The 20,220-nt window shown below is 52.4% G+C and overlaps 1 protein-coding gene across 1 annotated transcript in view; it reads right to left on the reverse strand.

Moving 5' to 3' along the window:
* MYO18B (myosin XVIIIB) overlaps window positions 1–20,220 on the reverse strand; it is a 226,745-nt gene that overhangs the window by 67,312 nt on the left and 139,213 nt on the right. The window contains exons 32-36 of the mRNA XM_027125285.1: window positions 12,748–12,861; window positions 11,250–11,366; window positions 10,383–10,466; window positions 9,246–9,383; window positions 6,713–6,898 (exon numbers count right to left, since the gene is read on the reverse strand). Of these exons, the coding sequence (XP_026981086.1) occupies window positions 6,713–6,898; window positions 9,246–9,383; window positions 10,383–10,466; window positions 11,250–11,366; window positions 12,748–12,861 (639 nt within the window). The remainder of the gene's footprint in view (window positions 1–6,712; window positions 6,899–9,245; window positions 9,384–10,382; window positions 10,467–11,249; window positions 11,367–12,747; window positions 12,862–20,220) is intronic.

The following is a 20,220-nucleotide window of genomic DNA, read 5'->3' on the forward strand; positions in this document are numbered from 1 at the left end:
GAGAAGCCCACGGCACAGGACAGCCCCACGCCAGACAGTCAGTCAGCCCAGAGTCAACAGTGCCGAGACCGAGAAGCCCTAGATTACAGCATCAAAGGCAGCATTAATTTTTATGACTCATTTTTAAAAAAGGTACTTGAATGAGGAAACACCACGTGTTTAAATCTTCTGAGGGAGAGAATGGGCTGGAGCTGGTGAGACCTTGGTCCAGATTCTAACTCAGCCCCTTAACTGGGATTGTGGCTTTGGAGAAGTTGCTTCAGTTCTCTGATCTCAGTTTCTTTATTGGTGAAACAGGGATAGTTACCTCAGACAGAGAGGCTTAAAGGAGAGATCTCATGTAAAGTCCTTAACCCAACGCCCAGCACACAGCCAGCGGTAAAGCACTAGCTCTCATCAACTCTGCCCCAGCCATTGTGCGTGCGGGACGGGATGCGGCCGCAGAGCTGGCAGACTTGTGACGAAGTCTGAGTGGACCAAGAAAGAGTCATGGGAGGAGTGAAAAGAAAGGGGAAAGAAAACAAGGGAGCATCTATTAAGTGCCTACTGTGTGCTATCATCGGGCACTTTCACCTACACCATCTCATTTACTCCTCACGGCCTCCCAATGAGATCGGTTGTATTTTGCTCCCAATTTACCGATGGGGAAACTGAGGTTCTGCAGTGTTAACTTAGCCGCCCGAGGTCTCATACTTCAAGTCCAATGCTCTTTCCACCAGCCTGCAGTGAGCTGAGGTGTCCTCCCCAAAATCATATCCACTTGGAGCCTCAGAATGTGACCTTTTTGGAAATAGCGTCTTTGCAGATGTAGTTAGTTAAGATGAGGTAATACTGGATTAGGGGAGCTTTAAATCCAAGGCCTGGTGTCCTTATGAGAAGAGAGGACACAGAGACAGAGCAGAGAAGAAGCCCATGTGAAGACGGAGGCAGAGATTAAAGTAATGTGGCCGTAGCCAAGGAACGCCCGGAGTCCCCAGAAGCTGGCAGAAGGAGGAAGGGGTCTCCCTTAGAGCCTTCCGAGGGAGTGGCCCCGCTGACACCCTGACTTCAGACTTCTGGCGCCCAGAACTGTGAGACAACACACCTCTACTGTTTTAAGACAACCAGCTTTCGGCAATCTGTTACAGCAGCCCTGAGAAGCTAATACACACCCTCCTTCTTCCCAAGAGGAGCCAGAACGACTGTGTGAGGAAATGAGAGAGAAAGAGAGAGAGAAACCACATGTCCACACCCAGTCAAGTGAGAACTTGTCCAGCAAGAGAAGCAGCGAGAGAGAGCAGGTGGCGGTGGGGGGAGGGAGGGGTTTTGTAGCTGGCGGCCAGTGGGGGAGCTGCAAGGAGAAAGAAGGAAGAGAAGTAAGAAAGGCGGAGGTGAAGAGTCTGTGTTTACATCCCGATATGTGGGTTTATCTCTGCCTTTCTGGAGATCTGGACATGGCCCACCACACGGCAGGTGTGCCCTAGACGTTTGCTGAATGCAGGTCAGAGACGATGACGAGGCTGAGACGACCACGATCAGACGGCTGCTTGCGCAAAGCTGCTGGCCAACACTGCACCCTCCATGCAATCTTCTCCATGTCTCCCGGTTCTACCGAACCACTTCCTCCTTTGCTCGCACATCCCATCCTGTACCAGAAGTATTTAGAGACACATGCATCTCCTCCTCTGGAACTTGAGGTCTCCAGACGCACAGTCCCTGGTCCATTCACGTCTGCATCTCCCATAACATCAGACACAGGGACGGGTACATGGTAGGACGCAAAGTAAAGTGTGTTGATCTGAAAGTTCCAATTTTTAAGATTATTTTTGAGCTGTTCTCTCAAAAGGTAAAACTTCAAAATGCTGTGGAAACTATTCATTCAGCAATTTCTGAGAATCTACCTGTGCCTAACCCTAAACTGGACACCAAAAGTCAAATAAAACCCACACCCCTCTCTCAGGTGCTCCCTGTCTAGGAAGATAAGAACACAAGCAATGACAATAACTCGTATGAACGGGGTGAGCACAAGGCGATGTGGGAACACAGAGGAGGTACGTAACTTAGTGACAGGTGGGGGTAACAGGGAGGGCTTCCTGGAGGTGAGCGCTGACCTGTTCCAGGCTGAGCAGGCGGGCAGAGGGATGCAGGAGAACAAAGGTGACGAGCCCAGAAATGACCTGGCGCTGGGGCCTGACACCTTTGTGCTTGAGTAGATCACGCGAGGTGACGAGAGGCAGACAAACAAAGGCAGAGGAGGCTACAGAGGCTAGATTTCTGCGAAGAAGTTGAGGCTTTGCTCTGGAGGCAGTGCAGAGCCATGGAAGATTTCTTAGCAGAAGAGCAACACAGTAAGATGTGTCCCTTCTAGAATGACTTTGGCAGGAAGGAGCCAGAGTGGAGGAACGGTGGGGAGCCAAGATACAAGGTAACTGTACAGGCCCAGACCAGAGGGGCTACAGATTAAAACAGAGACAGAGGACGCGGGGCTGGGACTGGAAAGGATGGATTTGAAAAATACCTCAGTAGGATAAAATCAGCAGGTGTGGCCATTCATCTGTATGACTCAGAGACAGATGGGCCACCGTGATTTCTAGCTTGGGTCACTGGGTGCTGAGCTAAGAGCGAGCAGAGGCACCATCTAAGGTTTTCAGGGGAAAGTTAAGACTGCAGAGAGTCAGGCCAAGGTGCTGAAGGGCAACCCGACAGGTGCAGCCGCCAAAGCCAGTGCATCTGGCTGCAAGCCGGCAGAGGGCAGGCCTTCCTGCCACCCTCAGCTCTAACTCTCCCAACTGTCCTTGCCCGCCCTTGGTCACCCTGACCTGGGGCTGAGGTGGTTTCCCCTGAGCTCTGTTAACTATTGAAAAACAACAGGATATAAACCCACGGATAAGCTGTCTTGCCACCCCAGTGGAAAAGGGACTTGAATGACTTAGAGCCAGAATATTCTTTTCTCCATAATGGTTCCTGGAGTCGCCAGGAACAGTGCATTTACGAAAATTAATGGCCAAACCTCATTTTTCTGTTTTCTGGAAAGAGAAGTTCCATCGGCGGGTAACTGATCCTGATCTGGACATGCCGGTTCGCCAGCCCGCGGTATAAATCACTCACATGGAACAACCCGCGGCCCTTTAAACCAACACCAACAGTGACAGATGGGACAGGGTGGGACAGGCGGAAAGGAACACTGAGGGGAGATCCATCGATATCCTTCCTGCTTCTCACCAGGGCCCAGAGTGTGGAATCCTTTTTGGGGTCTCCACAGCAGAGCCATTTTTCGGCAGGGTTGGGTTGGGAGGGCAACGTGGTGTCCCAGTGAAAGCTTTAGCACTGGACACGCAGGGAAGCCGATCCCAGCTCCGCCACTCCTGACTCTGCAGCCCTGGGCCAGGCACCCCTTGCGTCCATACCTGCTGGGGCGACGTGAGCGTGAAAGAAGATGACATCTGCAAAGAGCCTAAGCCCAGAGCGACTCAGTCAATGTTTGTCCAAGGAATGAAGGAAGGAAGGAAGGTATGCTTGGCCCAGGGAGCTCAGAAATTCACTATCCCTCCCAGAGAGATGTGAGCTTTAAAAATAGAAGATGAAATGGGCAATGGTTTACTCAAAGGAGTGATTTGTGGTGATGACCGGGAGCATGATGCCAACTGGTCTTCTAGGAACCCTCCAAATCCCAGCACACAGACCCTTGTTTTGCCTGTGAAATCTCTGAGCGACCACTGCAGAGAAACATATAAAATACACAAGCGATGGCCTTGGCAATATCTCTCCCTTCAGCACGCGCTCCTCAAGGGTGAGGGTGTGTCTTGTTCCCTGTTGGTCCCCAACATCCAGCACTGGGTTTGGCCCAGAGTAAAACCTAGGGATAAAACCAATCGCATGAACGAAAGAACCAGAACCCTGACTGACTGCCTTGCAGGTGAAGTTTATCGAGAACACAGGGCACAGAGAAGCTCCCCCCTTCCCTTACAGGGGTAGGGTGGAGGAAGGGAGATTGGTGGCACAGACATGAACCTGAGAGGTGAGATGTCACCTCCTGGGATGCCTGGAAAAGTGCCAGGATGCCACGCAACGGGAGGGGCCTCACCAACAGCGTTCCTCTGAAAATGACAGTGTTCACTGAACTCTCCCACTGAGCAGCATTCTGTCCACACTGTGAGTGTGTAAAAATCAGGGACGTTATGATTCCCCGCCCCTCCCCTCCAATGCCCATCCCCGTGCCAGGCCCAGAGTTGGTGTTGAATGAATAAATGGATAAATGAGAAAGTAGGAAAATATGATATCCTCTCCTCCCCCAGAGGAAATATCCCAGGGCTCAAAGGCAAGGGGCCTACTTGAGGGCAGGTCGGTTGGTGAGCTCGGGACATCCCCTATTAGGACAGGTCTGCCAGCCTAACACTGTCCCCGTGAGCCCTGCCCATGCACGGAATCACTGCAGAAACAACCGGCTGTGGAAGAACACGCCCTCCCTCCGGAGTGGGCCGAAGGGTGGCCCCCAAAAGTTACGTCCTCCCAGAACCTGTCAATATGGCCTTATCCAGAAAAAGGGTGTTTATGAATGAAATTAAAGTAAGCGCCCTGAGATGAAATCAACTTGGATTTAGAGTGGGCCCTAAATCCAATTACAGGTGGCCTTAGAAGGCAGATGGGTATCTGAGACATACACGCACAGGATGAGGAACCATGTGAAGACAGTGGCAGAGACTGGAGTGACCCGGCCACAAGCCAAGGAACACCCGGAACCACCAGAATTTGGAAGAGCACAGAATTCTGGCCTGGACCCATCAGAGGGAGCATAGACCTGCCAATACTCTGATTTCTGACTTTTGGCCTTCGCAACCGTGAGAGAATAAAATTCTCTTGTTTTAAACCACCCACTTTGTTTTAAACCCCCCACTTTGGAGTAAATTTCTAAGACAGCCCTGGAAACTGATACACTGCCCAACCCCAAACACACCAAAATAAAAAGAATAGTTCAGCCTCGGTAAGCTTACCCAGAATCTTACGATGAGAAAACAGAGAAAGATGCAAGTCCCATTTTAGCATACACATAAGCTTGCTTCGCAGTTTTGACCCATATATGGGGGTTGCGTTATAATCTTTTCCAGATTTTAGGGCCTTTAAAGATCCGAACGTGTCCCTGGGAATGGGGGTAGGGACAGGAAAGTGGGAAGAAAGGGGAGGAGGGGAGAGGAGAGGAGGGAGAGGGAGAGCGAGGAAAAGAGCAGAGGGGAGAGGAGGAAAACCACTATCTGATGTGATGGGAAAGCCTGGTGTCCGGCCAGCTGAAGAAGACATCGGAGGAGGAGTGCTGGGGATGTTCTCTCGCTGCAGCCAGAGATGGCAGGAGGGGACACAGCTGCAAGAGCAGCAGGGCCGGTTAATGAGGAAGTTAGCCCGGCAGTTGGAAGAAAGAGCCCTTCCCTCTCCCAGGGCCAAGGCGGGTGGAGGCGCTGCCAGTCACGGAGCTTGGATCTGCCTGGGAACCTGGGTCTCTGTGCGGAGCCTCACCTCATCCCGACATGACAGCCGGGCTGCTGGCTTGTCAGGGGCAGAGCTATGGGGATGACACTGGCCGCGGGAGGCAGTGGCCCGGGAAACATACTTGCTGCAGGAGGACAAGGTGGTGAGACCTGTCACAAAACCAGAGTGGACAGGGCAGGGAGGAGATGACGACGGTGACTTAAAGCCCTCTGGGCTGAACGGCAGCACGTTCTGGGTTGTCTCAGAGAAGGCTCTATGGAGGAGGGCAAAGGGGGTGCCAGATGCCCCCCAGGCTGCAGAAGCGGAAACCTAGAGGCTCGGGGATATCTGGGCTCGCGGGGAAAAGGAGGAGTGGGCACTCTCAGACGCTCTGTGATCCCCGCAGGAAACTGTTCTCAGAAAAATACAGTGAACACTGGAGAAACCTTCCCATTGGGAAGGAAACAAATTTTAAAATGCACCTTGGGCCACACCAGGGGACAGGCATGGCTTAGTGAATAAAAGTAGAGACTACAGAGTTGGGCAGACCTGGGTTCCAAGTCTTACTTGCACGTGGCCTCAGGCAGGTGAATGTACCACTCTGGGCCTCAATCTGGCACGTGTGTCCCCGTGCCTCAGTTTTCCCATCTACTTCACAGTACTGACAGGAAGATTTAAACAAGAAAGGTTTAACTCAGAACGTGGCACATAGCCAGTGCTTAATAAATGGTGGGTTTAGCATGATCTTTTTTATCTTTTATCTTTGTGGTTGCTGTTAACAGCCCAGAAAGACCTCTGACATTTACAAGGTATGACCTTGACTAATTATCTCAGCTCTGTCAAGCCTCAGTTTCCTCATCTGTAAAATGGGATAATAATACTGACTTCACAGGGTTATTATGACGCTTACACGGCATTATGGGTGCTAAGACTCCATGCAAGGGAGACATTTAATAAACATTGGTTCTCTCCTCTTTGCACGAGGCCGCCCTGCCTCTGGAGGAGAATGTGTGAGGCAGGAAGAGAAAGTCCGGAGTCTGAGACACAAACGTAGCTGGAAGTCATCCTGCAGGAGTGAATGCCACTGGCTCACTTTGGACCTGCCCCTGGCCGTTAGCAGCCCACCGCAGTGTCGGCTCACAGCCCATCCCCTTCCGGTTTCTTCCCTGCTTCCGGTCTACCCCCAAAGGCCCCAGGGACCAGGCCCTGAGGCTCCCATTCAGAAGGAAGGAGGGCTCCCCTCCTGAACCCTCCATCACAGGACCACACTCACCAGCTCCATGCACCGCCGGCTGGCCTCGACCTCCCGCTGCACCAGCTCTTCCATGTCTGCCTTCAGCTCCTCCAGGCGCCGCTGGTAATACTGGCTGTTCTCCCTCTGCTGGGACTCGGCCGTGGCTGCCTGTGAGAGCTCCTCACCCATCTTCATCAGGCTGTCCCGAAGCCGGACCACCAGGACCTGCAGCCCGGGCAGAGAGCACACGCCCACCCTGGAGTTAGAAGCCTGGGGCCCGACACAGGATGCTCCAGAAAGAAATCTTTTACTGAGTCTCTGTGCGTTTTTATAAAGTAATCAGGGTAATAATCCTGATTTCTGGTACAAGAATGAAGGAAACATAGAAAATGATAGCTGCTATTCTGAAAGGCAGTGCAGCTTAGTGACAGATGCTGAATTCATGTTCTGGGTTCAAATCCTACCTCTACCTCTTCCTGGCTGTGTGACCTTGGGCGGGTTATTAACCTCTCTGAGAGACAGGATGATGTCCGGGATGCTGTCAGGGTTGAACATGTTAAGTTACGCGGAAGGCTTAGCTTGGTGCCTGGCACACAGGATGGGCTGGGTAAGGGCTGGGAATTAAGATTTATAGCGACCTTCATTCAGCCCAAGGTTTGTGTGGTGGAGTGGCACGGTGGAAAGGACACTATGCCGGCGGTTCCAAATCCCTTCCCCAACATGGATTCTGGTTTCCCGATTTGTAAAATGAGGAAGTTTGAGCAAATAATCTCCCATAAGCCTGAGCTCTAATATTTCATGACATTTTTCTTTGTGTGTGTGTGGGGGGGGGGGGGTAGAAATCCACAAGGACACAATGAAACTATGAATAGAGAGAAAAGAGCCGTGAGCATCACCAGTGCTACAGAAAACCAACCCAAGGGCTGTTTTGCAGAATTCATTAGTTGGCCAACAAGTCTGGAACCAATCGATTCTGATGGGTAAATACTCGAGTGATGACATAAAACGCAGCCCACATGAATATTTTAGGTCCCTGCTAAGGACTCTGAGACCCTTTCTGGATCAGAGACTGAATAATGGCCTAAAAGAAAAGCTTTATGATTTGTTTCCTCTTTCCCCTTTCAACTGGAGTTTAGCAACGGTTTCAAAGGGCAACAGGAGGGTCATAAGAAGAGTGGTCCTCCAATTGTGTCCCCAAGGTACCCCATCTCAAGGACCTGGGATTCTACTAAATTCCAATAATGATGGCAGAGGGAAAAGCGAATTTGGAGACAGAATCTGCCATTTAAAGTTACTCTACAGTTGTTTTCTTCTCTGCTATCACTTGACCATGCTAGAATCAAGCAAAAAATGATATGTGATATAGCTAAAATTATGTATTTAGTCATTTAAAATATAGGAGATCAAAGTTTCATGGTGATCTGCAGAGACGATTATGCCTTGAGGGACCCCTTGAGCAATTCCGAGAAGCACTGAGGGCCAATGCAAAGAATTTTTCTCTGGTCTTCATCCAGAGCAGCCTTCTTAGAGACCAAAAGCCCAACAGGGAAATGGGAGTAAATGTTTCAGAATGAGAAGAGCAGCCTCCCATCGCTCAGACATACCGTCGCCCCCTGGCTGCAGGGAGATTAGAACCTGAGACCAGGATGGAGCGAAGGTCAAGAGTCAATCTCCTCCCGTCACTGACACTACCTGGCTTTATCTTGAATAGCTCGCCTGACCTCTCTGGGGCCATCTTCTCATTCTATCCTGCATGCCCCATGGGGCTGTGATGAACATCATGTGGAATAGCTGATGTGGAAGGTTTTGGCAATGGTGATCTCCTCGGTAAATGTCCCATGCCATTGGTGTACAGAGCTAAATGCCAAGACAGTCACTGAACTCCACCCCGGCCCATCCAAGTCTTACCTGTCCTTCAAGGTCCAGCATCAAAGCCACCTCCTCCTGTAAGCCTCCCTGATTCTCCAGCCTGAAAGGACCTCCATCCTCCAAACCTCACAGCCCTCTCCTCCTTAGTATGGGTGTTTACATACATATCTTACCCACATCTCCTACAAAGCTCTATGCTTCTGGAAAGCAGAATCTATTTAATACATCCGTCTTCCACACACCCAACACAAAGCCTAACACACACTAGGGGCAAAATAAAGTTCTGCTCAAAACAAGTGTCGGGTGCATACGTGGAATGAGTGAGCAGATGGAGATGGGCAGAACTGGATCAATGGATAAAAACATGGACTGACAGAGGGGTCAAGGTCTGAAGGAAAAAAAAAGAATAGAGGAAGAGAAGAAAAAATAGAGAAAGGAAGAAGAACAAATGGAAAAGGGGGATGATGGATGGACCAATGATGGTGGATGGAGATGGAGACAGAGGAGGTGACTAGGCTGAGTGAATGGGGAGCCTGTGGGACAGTGCGATTGAAGACAGGAAGGAGGGATGGAGGAAGGGAACTCAGGAGATGGATGAGTGATACAGATCCAGACAAAGGCATATGAGTGGGCAGGTGGATGGAGTTTACATGAAAGCCCTCATAGCTCTAGGCCTGAGCAATATTTACATGCCAACAAGTACCTCAAATCTCTTGATCTGCACTTTCTGGAACCCCGTCTTGTTCTCCAGGTCACAGATGACCGCCTCCTGCCTGCTGACGATGGCTCGGTCCACGGTGGACTGCTCCAGGTACTCAATGCGCATCTGGGCCACCTGCAGCTGGGGACACACCCAAGAAGGCCACTGACCACGTAGCAGCCCCGAGTCCCAGAATCGGGGGTCCCAGCAAGACCCAGCCCTGGGCCCATCCACGCTGCTCCTTCCCCGCTCAGGTGCACAAGCATGAACTGCTGGATCCCAGCTGAGGACCCCACACGGGGTGCTGCCCCTTCCTGTGCCTTCAGCTTCCAACAGGCCTTCCACTCAGTGCCTCTCTTACCCCTTCCTCCTGCCCTGATGAAACACCAAGCCAGTCAGTGGACAGTGAGCTTTAGCATCGAGAACACAACCAAGAGCAGGTGTGGGAGCCAAGCACATATTTCGGGGTTCCAAACCTGGCTCCCCACTTTCTAGCTGGGTGTGTCGGGCAAGTCAGTGTCTTCCCTTGAGGCTTGTTTCTTCATTTTTGTGTGTGAAGGAGATCAGTGCCTGGTACACAGCAAGCACCCAGCAAGTGGCCACTCCTGCTGTCATTTTTGTTCCGCTTGCTGTCACTCTGTGCCCAAAGGTACTGCTGGAGACTAGGTCACTCTGACAGCCACGCTAAGTGGGCACACGCAATGGTTCTAGAAGAGCTTTGAGAATTTCAGGGATGATAGCAACCCACTAGGTAATGAGGAAAATTTAGGGGTGTTTGGACGAACCGTGACTTCAAAGGAAGATGTCACAAAGGATGACCAGACCCTTCTCCTTGGAGCCATTTCTCAGGGGTAGACATCCTGCACGGAATCCCTGATGAGCCTCACTGCGTGGGGCATCTATGGACCCTGAACAAGCATGGGTAGGAGTGTGTGTGTGTGTGTGTGTGTGTGTGTGTGTGTGTGTGTGTGTGTGTGTGTGTGTGTGTGTGTGTGTGTGTGTGTGTGTGTGTGTGTGTGTCCTATCTCCCCTCGCTTGGGATTGTCCTCAATCCATCTCTCATGCAACTGACGCTGAGTGAATGAATGAATGACAGTTCCCAGGATCCTCCCCCACAACACGGCGACTCTGAGCACGTACTTGTTCTTGAAGCTTCTGCTTCTCCTTCTTGGCTTCCTCTAGCTGCAGCTGCAGTTCCTGGATCTGCCCAATGTCGGCAGCAGACTGGTAAGACGAAAAATGTCACATTGAGACCACAGGCTTTGCTGGAAGTCCCTTCTCCCCTGCCCACAGATGTCTACGTGTCACAGAGCATGACAACAGCTGGTTCTAAAGGGCACCTCACATTCTCCCCAGTATCCCTCATCTCGGTGCACACCCAGTCACTCCCACCACACAGGCCCATAGCTTCGGTCAACTGTCCAGCACTTTACTGTACACCCTTGAGAGCCCAGACAGAATGAGCTGGCTGCGGCACCAGGACCAGAATTCTAAGGGAAGAGAACTATTCTAGGTCAGGTAACTGGGATTCTAGACCTGGATACCCGCCTTGGCAAGCCACAGAACCACTCTGCACCTCAGTATCCCCATCTGTAAACTGGGCTGATAGTCTCTGCTGAGACCCTCTACATAGGGTTTGTCCACAGATTAAAATGAGGCAATGGAGAGTAAAAGCCCTTTAAAAATGAGTTGAACCAAACTGTTGAACGCGACTATCCCCAAAGAAAAGTATTCCAGAGGATAGGAGGGCCCCTAGCTTTCTATTTTCCACAGGTATTTATTATTTAAATTATTTATAAGGGGCATATGAATCTACTGCTTCTGTAAATGAACAAATAAACTTCCATTCTGAATGAAAGTAAGTGTGATTCACAGTTGCTATTTACCTGTGTAGCACTTATCCCTCCAAGGTCCTAGCACCAGGGAGTGGCCCGACAACAGCACCTTCTCACTGTCCCCACCTACCCCCCCAAGGCCACCAAGCCTTCTTGCAGCGGCAGCCACTACCTGAGCAATGAGGTCCTTGTGCTTCTGCATGAGGTCATTCAGGTCATCCTGGTCCTCCTCGATGTGCTTTAGGAGGTCCGCCCTCTCAAACTGCAGCTGGTACAGCTGCTGGTCCACCTGCAGCGGCAGGATGATGGTGGGTGAGAGAAAGGGGGGTAAAGGGGGACTACAGGGGGCTGATGAAGAGCAAAGGCGGGGCTGGACTTCCCTAGCGGTCCAGCGATTAAGACTCTCCGCCTCCAACGCAGGTGGCGTGGGTTCAATCCCTGGTCGGGGAACTAAGATCCCACATGCCGTGCAGCCAAACAATTTTTTAAAAAATTAAAAAAAAAATTAAAAAAAAGAACAAAGGCGGACTTGCCTGTGGGTGTGTCAGGTGAGTGACACAGGCAGACCATGGCTGTGTCAATGAATGCTGTGTGTGTGTGTGTGTGTGTGTGTGCTGGGCCTGCCTGCGACTGCGTGAATGCAGCATGTGTGTACGTGAATGGATATATGACCGTGTAAGCCTACCTGGGAATCTACATACATAGAGTTTAAGTGTGCATGGTGCATGTGTGTCAGTGATCTCAATAAATATGGCTAAAGTTAAATGTATATCTTACCTGTGAGGGCGTTTATTTTATATGTGTGTCTGGTGATTCTGTATGTGAGTGTGTACATTCATCCCTGTGTGCGCATGTGTGTGAATGTTTGCGGGCAAGTTCCCCTTGATCTAGCACAAATAAAATCTGGGACAAAAGGGCCAATGGGGATCTTGAGAAAAGCTTTTGCCAATAAATCTCTAGCTCTGTCTAAACTTCGGATTTCACATGTTGCGTATAAATTTGAGCCAACCCTGTGCATCCAGACGGGGCGCTTAGAAACCCACACCCAATCTTCACCAGCATAACAGATCCACAGTATATGTTCATTTGCTCCTGTTCAGCGCTGAGCACACAGCAGGCCCATTACAGATGGCTGGGTCTCTCTTAGGAGTGAGCCCAAGTGGGCCCCCAGGACTACCCTTGGCTCTTAGAAGAAAGGATGTGAAGAAGTAGCCCAACAATGGTGACCAAGTGCTCTCGGGGGTGGGGTGTGTGTGTGTGTGTGTGTGTGTGTGTGTGTGTGTACAGTAGGTCTACAATAGATGGCTGGGAGCTGCTTCCAGTGGTGGGCACAGTGTGGGCTCACAATAGATAGCTGTGCTCCCACGTCAGGTGCTGAGCGAACAACAGGCTCGTACCGGAAGCATCCGCATGGGGCTGAGCACACACTGGGTCCACAGCAGGGCTCCTGGCCTCCCTTCGCACAGGTGAGCACACAGCTGACCCTCACGTGTGCCCTTACACCTTTGTAACGCTCAGCTCTGAGTAGGCTGCCTGTGCTCTCGGAGCGTCCAGCACCCAGTAGGTCTACAATGGATGTCTGTACCTCCAAGTACAGTACAGTGAGTGCCCCGGCCCCTCCTCTAATGCTGCGCACACAGTCGGCCCCCCACCCCGGGAGGGACCGGTACCAGGCTCTTGCTGCGGGTCATGCTCTCCAGCTCGCTGTGCATGTTCTCCAGGTCAGCCGTCAGCGCCTTCTGGGTCTTCAAGGCATCCTCACACTTGGCTTCACTCTGCTGCAGCTGGACCAGGCAGGAGGGGGAGGGGAAAGGGAGAGAGGCCTTGTGACACTGTCTCCTGGAACGTCCCTCCCCTCCAGCCCAGCCCGGCCCCTCCCAGGCAGAAGAGTACTTTACAGGCGACCCCCCCGCTTCACGGGTGTTCAACCCACAGAGGGGGAAGCAGAGGTGTTTGCAGTAGGGGTAGCTGGGTTCTGAGCCCACTCAAAACTGAACTAGCACTGCCCCATGAAGTAAAGCCAGGCCACCCCCAATTCAGTGCCAGGAGCGAGTCCCCAGTTCCATTCAGCAGATATTCGCTGCTGCCCCTCAGTGCCAGACATGGGGCTTGCACAGAACAGTCAAGGTGGCCCCTGCCCTCCCGTGGGGGAGACAGGCAGGGACCGGGAGTGACAGCGCCTCTGAGGGCACCAGGAAGGGGAGGGTATGGGGACCCCGGAACACAGGATGGGGGCTGGGAAGCCTTCCTGGAGGAGGTGCGCACAGTTTGTTCAGTGGGGACTTGCCAAGTAGACATTTTTAACCGGAGTTGTGAACCCCTTTTAAATGGTAGGCAAAATATTGTGTGTGTGAGCATTTCCTGGTACATGACTTTCACTAGATTCTCGATGGTTAAGAGCCACTGACTCAAAGCTTCTCCTCCTCACTCTCTTTCTCTTCCTTCCGTCCACATGTACACAGCAGGCCTCCTATCCTAGCAAAGTGGGGCCGTGGAGATAGGTACAATGACCTGTGTGGCCCCAGAGACAGACATTCTCCCCCGGAGAGAACACATTCACGCACGAACCCTAAGTTTGTTCTGCGACTGAGTTTCCCCCTGATTTCTGAACCCTAGAATCTCCAAGCAGAAAACCACCTCATAAATCACTGAAGGCAAACACTTGAGGTTCAGAGAGGGGTGGCATCTTGTCTGAAGTCACAGAGCTACCGGAGCAAAGACACCACTTGTATCGTCCAGACCAGCTCGCTTTCTCAACTGCCAGGCCACTGTCCCTCCCAAACAGTAAATGACATTAAGGCTGGTGCTAACAGGGAAAAAAGAAAAGCCAACTCGACCCCTACTGAAAGGACATGCACGCAATCTGATCCCTGAGGCCACCCAGTGAAGGGGGGCGCACTGATTTATGAAAGGAAAATGAGGGAGCCAGGGCAAAGGATGCCCCAAGGACAGCTGGCCAAGGCGGGGCTCTGTGGGGAGAGTCCGCCTGGGACCATTTTCATCTTCCAAACAGGGCAGAGAACATCTTCCTCGGAATGTCCAGGAGCTCACCCCAGATGCCAGAAGAGTAACGACACGGGAGGCGGGGAGCAGGCAGGCTGCCATTCATTCCAATATCGCCCGTCAGTCCTCCTGGCAGATCTGGGAGGTGTGCACTGCTAATACCCCCATTACGCGGGCTGGGAAACCGAGGCCCCAGCCTCCTCCTGCAGCTTCCCCACACGGCACCCTAATCCGAGCCCCACCCCACTGCCAGCAGCCTCAGTCCACAAAAGCCCCATCTTCAAGGCGCCAAGGAAAGCGTATTTCTGCAGCTGGGCTCCATGCTGGGCCTGGGAGGAGGGCTCGGTGGCCCGTTTCCCTCAGTGACTGGAAGGGATCAAGACACACTGAGAAAAATGATGTGGAGCAAGGGAGGTGACTGGCGTTGTTAGAGCATAATCGACAGAGGAAATGAGAAGTCAGGCGCAGTCTCATCTTCCCCGCAGGCGACTCCAGGGCCTCTGGGAAGGCCGGGGGCGGTGGGGGGTGGGGTGGGCTGGGGATGGAGGGCTGCCCAAAGCCAGCCCTGGATTCACGCATAAGTCAGAGGCCTTGCTAAGGAGAGCCATTTGAACTAAGACCTAAATGATGCAAAGGAGACAGCCAGGTAGAGCTTTAAGTGGAAAGGTGCCCTGAGTGGAGGCAACAGCAAGTGCAAAGGTCCTGAGACAGGAACAGGAAGGAACTCGGTGCTGCAGAACAGAAAGACAGCCAGTGGAGCTGGCCAGCTACACAGAGAAGGCCAGGAGGAGGCGATGCTGAGGAAGCGGATGGGGATCACATCAGTGAGGCCCGTGAGCCAGGACGCAAAGCTTAGCTTTGTCTTTAGTCTGTAGGAGAACCACAGCTGCTCTCTGAGGACCGAGGAGGAGGGTGGCATGATCTCCCTCTGGCTGCTGCAGGGACGAGGGGCTTTGGCGGACAAGAGTAGCACCAGGGCAGCCAGAGAGGATGCTGCCGTGGTCTTCCAGGAAGAGGGTGGCGGAGGTGCTCCAGTCGGAGAGGAAGTGGAGAGAAATGGAAGGGTCTGCACAGGGCGGTGTGCAAGGAACAAAAGAAATGGGCAGGCAGGAGCAGATGGGCCAGCGTGGGAGAGGATGTCAGATAACTAGTAGTGGAAGGGAGGTGTCCGGCGGGGCCCCGCTGCCAGGCCAAGTTGCTCGGCCCAGGGCCAGGAGGCAGGCGAGAGCCATTGTGAGTAGCTCGACAGGGCAGAGCCGATAGACAACAGCAGTTCCCATCTGCTGAGCGCCCCCTTCAGCTGAAGGAGGTTTTCATCAACATGATGCCGCTGAATCTCTGAGCCTCTGGAGAAAGAAGGCTCTATTTTTATCCCCATTTTACAGATGGTACACCTAGACATGCTCCTTCCTTTCCCCAGTCTCCCTGGAGCAAGCAGGGAGAGGGACGATTTATCCCCAGGCAGAAAGGAGCGCAGAGACAGCATGCAGGCAGTGGCGGGCCTGCCGGCATTAGTCCTAGCTCCCACCGGGCTGGAGAGAGGATTACCTCGGCCCTGATGGTTTGGGCGTGAGTGGCCACACCGGCTACTGTTGCTTGGGGACCATTTCCAGGGCCCTGGGCTCTAGCTGGCTTGCTTCACAATAGCGCCACAACACCTCTAGGAGAAAGGCGCCACCGTGGGGACCAACTGACCTCGGAGGAAACTGAGGTTCACTCAGGGGAAGCAACTTGCTCACAGGCACACGGCCGGCAGCAGAGGAGCCTGGTTGTTCCAACTCCAGGGCCCAAACCTTAACCACTGGGCTCCGCTGCCCCCCATGGAAAGCCACTCTCTGGAAAGAGTAACATGGATTAAAATAAAGAGAGAATTCCAACTGCGGAGAGAACAGCCCAGAGGCTTGGTGCTACCCTGGAAGCCACTCAAGCCGTGTCACAGTGACCTGAGCCAGGCGGGGACTGTAGAATGAGAGGCAGACACATCAGGAAGAACGGACAGAACTCGGAGTCTGAACCCACATGGCGGCGCCGAGGAAACACGTCGTGACCGGAGCCTTCCAGGGATGCGTGAGTTCATCCCAAAGGGAAGAGACAGGAAAGCAACCCGTGTGGCAGCTGCTAAGCACCAGGTGCACCACGAGCGGGGCCAGAGCGTGGGCACTGGGGCCGGACCTGGGGGGGCTGCCTCTCGAGCCAGTCACTGAACTCACCACGCCTCCGTTTCCTCATCTGTAGAGTGGGGACGGTCACATCCTACCACCCGTGCGGGATAAACCAGTGAAAACGTGAGCGTGCTTCGCACAGCACCTGGCACTGAGAAAATGCCAAAAAAAGCAACGGTGGATGTCGCTGTTGTTTGTCTCCTTCAGCCCTTAACAGCCTCAGAAGTGGGGACTTTTAACCCCGTGTTAGAGGTGAAAGTACCAGAGGCCAAGTGAGCTGTCAAGGTCACAGGGCCAGGGGGAGGCAGGGCCTGGACCGCAATCCCAGCGAGGGCTTTTAGGCTTCCTGGCAGACTGGGATGTATGCAGGGAGGGTGCCAACCCCAGAGGCACACAAGTCAAGCAGGCCCAGGTTTTTGCTGGACCTGGGGCTATTGCAGCAACACTAGGAATCCCCCAGCCCGTGGCCTCCGCCGGGCAGGCCCGGGATTGCTGCTGGCGAGCCGTCCTAATGCTGAGCTTTAAAAATTTCCATTTATTACACTTCAGGGAGCAGGAAGAAATACAGGCCATCTCGGGCTGATCTTCCATTATGGTTGACGTGGCGTAAGAATAACTCACTGCACATTATTTCCATATTGGGGCTGTTTGACGTTTTTATGAAGTCAGGTGGCAAATGGTGTCAGGGCTGAGATCAGATCCCTCAGTGGTGCGATGCTGCCGCCACTGCTCTAACAGTGTCTTCCCGGGAGGAGGTCCGCTGGAGCAGTCAGAGAGCAGCCAGCTGACAAGCGACTCCCCAGGAAGGGTTCTTGGGGTCCTACCTCCAGCCCCGGCAGCCAGCCTGGCTATGAGGATCCCACACCCCTTTCAGCTCCAAGTCACCACCCAGTCCCCATGGACAAGCCCTCCCAGGTTCCAAGCAGACCTCCACAGCATGGGGTGGGGAGTGCTGGGGGAGACAAAGGCCCCCCGGGATCTCCATCCCTCTCCAGACCCAGCGTGGGGCGGGACCCACACGGGCTCTCAGTGACACAACTGATTTGATTTTCGTACAAGTTCACGTTTTTCTTTCCTTCCGTATCTTGTTTCTTGCAAAATCAATACAATAACTTGCAAAGTATGTGGGTACAAAGCACCAAAATGCCTTTAACAGCCAGAAACTCATCTCCCCCTCGCACACGTCTGGTCACGCTGTCATTCACTCACTAGATCAGCTACCCTTCCCCAGGGGCTGCTGAAAGGCAGGGTGTCATTTCCTCCCAGCCCCTGAGCCAGGAGCCCTCTACCAAATGGACACCTTTGCGCATGCACGAGGGGTGTTGAAGCTCTGGGGACATGTGGTGAGGTCCGGACTCTTGGACCAGTGTGGGAGGACACTGAGGGTCCTCAAAGCCTGAGCTCTGGGGGGCAAGACGAGACGAGCGGCATCCAGGCTCGAAGCGCTGCAGCGGCCCGGGGGGCTGCCGTGCACATGGGTTAGGAGCCTGCGCTCTGACACGGTGCCAGGCGTGGCTCTGCCGTCACTCATTTAACCCTGACGACAACATGTGGAACTAGGGTCAATGGCCATTCTTGTTGCTACTGTTGAGGAAACTGAGGGGTAGAGGGGTGAAGTGACTTACCTCAGGTCACCCCGGTACTACGGGGCAGAGCTGGCAAATGGAACCAGGCAGCCTGGCCGCCAGGCTGTTATGCTGCACTCCCATGACAGCAGTGCCCACCACACGTGTTCCAGAGGGAAAATCTGGTGATGTGACTGCACACGCCTGCTCTCATTTCTTTTGACAGCAGCATCCTATCTTCTCTGCAAAGAATGTCCACCCCCCAAATGTCCACGATGGGGCCAACCCTCCTCCCTGAAGCCCAGAGAAGATGCATGCAACTCAGCCTAGCCAGGCAGAGCACCACCTCCTGCTGGCCATAGTAGTTGGTCGTGGGACAACAGCACGACTGACACCAGGATTTTGTCTGCGACTACGGACACAAGACTGGCTCTTTCTGATGCAGGATATAAGCTTGGAGTGTCTGGGGGTCCTCCTGCCACCAAGAAGGAAGAGATTGCCTAAGAATACAAGGTGACATCAAGGTCCTTGAGGCAAGAGACACATTCTTGATGACATGGTTAGAGCACCTAGATCCAGCCAAGCCTGAAGGCAATCATAGCCTCAGAACTTTTCAGATATTTTGGCCAATAACGTCCCTTTTTCTGCTTGAGCAAATTTGAGCTGGGTTGCTGTTACCCAGAACCCAGATACAGGATGAGTGAACAAGTGAGAAGAGCTGATACACACACAGGGTCAGCCACAGAGTAAACAGTCAGAACTGCGGTGAGGGTGCTTGCTGATGCTCTTCTGTCACAGGCTGGATCAAATCTCCCTCCAAAACCCTGTGACAGAATAACAAACATCTGTTTAGCTATTCTGTGTATGGATCCCTCCTCAGAGGGGGATAAACAGTCCCCCTTCTGGACTGTTCAATGGGGAGCAGAAGGAGGAATGGACTTCTTCAGCACCAACCGTATCAGGCACGGTATAGGCCTTGATGCTTATTATGACCATAGCCCACAACAGCCCTGCAAGGGAGGAATCAGCCTGGGCAGGGGAGTGACCTGCCCAAGGTCAGAGTCAAGTCCATGAGACACTAAACCCAGGCTGTTTCTGGGCCACCACCAGCCCCCTCTGCACACAGTCTTTCTCTATTGCTGAATTCATCTCAGGCGTTCTCTCCCCAGCACCCACCCCCTCTCATTCAGTGGGAGGGCGATTGAGATTCCCAGCACACAGACAGCAACTACAAACCAATGAATAGCATTACTCTCCTATGCAATGCCATCTGCCCGCTTTAAATACCTGGGTAAAATGTTTGCTCTGGACTTATTAAGCTACAAGATGAGTAGGCTCGACACACGGAATGAGGTGGGGAAAGAGGGAAAATTCTGATATTTCAGCAGAGCGGTTAGAACCTGGATTTCTGGGTCTGATTGAACAACTCCGAAGATTTAAAAATACCACATTGCAAACGCCACGGGGAAGTGCTCTAAGAAATGGTGGCTTTGGCAGGCTGATCTCAACACATCCCAGGCCTCGACATCCCATCAGTGCACTTGGAAGAGTCAACCTTCAGTAGGAAGGCTTTCCCTGAAGGGAATCACCAATATCTCAAACTACAGACAGCCCTGATAGGGAACAAATTTAGTAAATGCAACATATTAAAAATGTCAGGTCAGGCCCACCAATGGTCTCTCCAACTCAGAAGCTTGATGACAGTGGCCTCAAGGGAAAATGCCTCAGACCATATGGTGATTCCTCTCTGTGTCCTTGATCGCCAACTATTTGGGCATATACTAAACATTCCATGATTTTCCTTACGTTGTGCTAGACAACCGTCGCTTATGGATGCACTGAAATGCCTTCTGAGGATTTACCGTTTCTATCATCTTCATCTTCAGAGCAACAATCATCATGATGAGCAGTGGAAGAATAACTGCTTTCTGTGGATGCTGACCACGTGTCTGTTCACTTGCAACATGTACCGCGTCTATGAAGTACACAGTTTCATCTTCATTTTATCGATGAGGAAACTGAGGCTCAGAGAGGTCAGTTAATTTGTCAAGGTCACACAGCTATTAAACGGTGACCGGAGCCAGGACATGAACTGAGGTCTCTTTTAAACGCACGGCTTTTCCTTGTAAGCCCTGTGGCATGTGCTTACCACCTGCTGAGTAAAGCAGGTCTCCTTTTACTTGTTTTAAGTCTGTTTCTTTGAGGGTTTAGGAGTCCTTTCTAATTTTGTATCATAGGATCTAAGGACGGCACAGGTCCTACATGATAGAACAGACTTCAAGAATTTCCTTCCTGACTTCCCTCTGGTGACAATGGATTTGTAACACACAGGTGCTCTCCAAAGAGAGAAAGAAAAAAAAAACAAAACACCTGGAAAAGCAGGATAAAATACTCAAAAAAGGTTCTCCCTGCC

The sequence above is a fragment of the Aethalodelphis obliquidens genome, unplaced genomic scaffold, assembly GCF_003676395.1.
Source record: "Aethalodelphis obliquidens isolate GAN/ISIS:26980383/991018 unplaced genomic scaffold, ASM367639v1 scaffold28, whole genome shotgun sequence".
In the NCBI taxonomy this organism is placed as follows: Eukaryota; Metazoa; Chordata; class Mammalia; order Artiodactyla; family Delphinidae; genus Aethalodelphis; species Aethalodelphis obliquidens.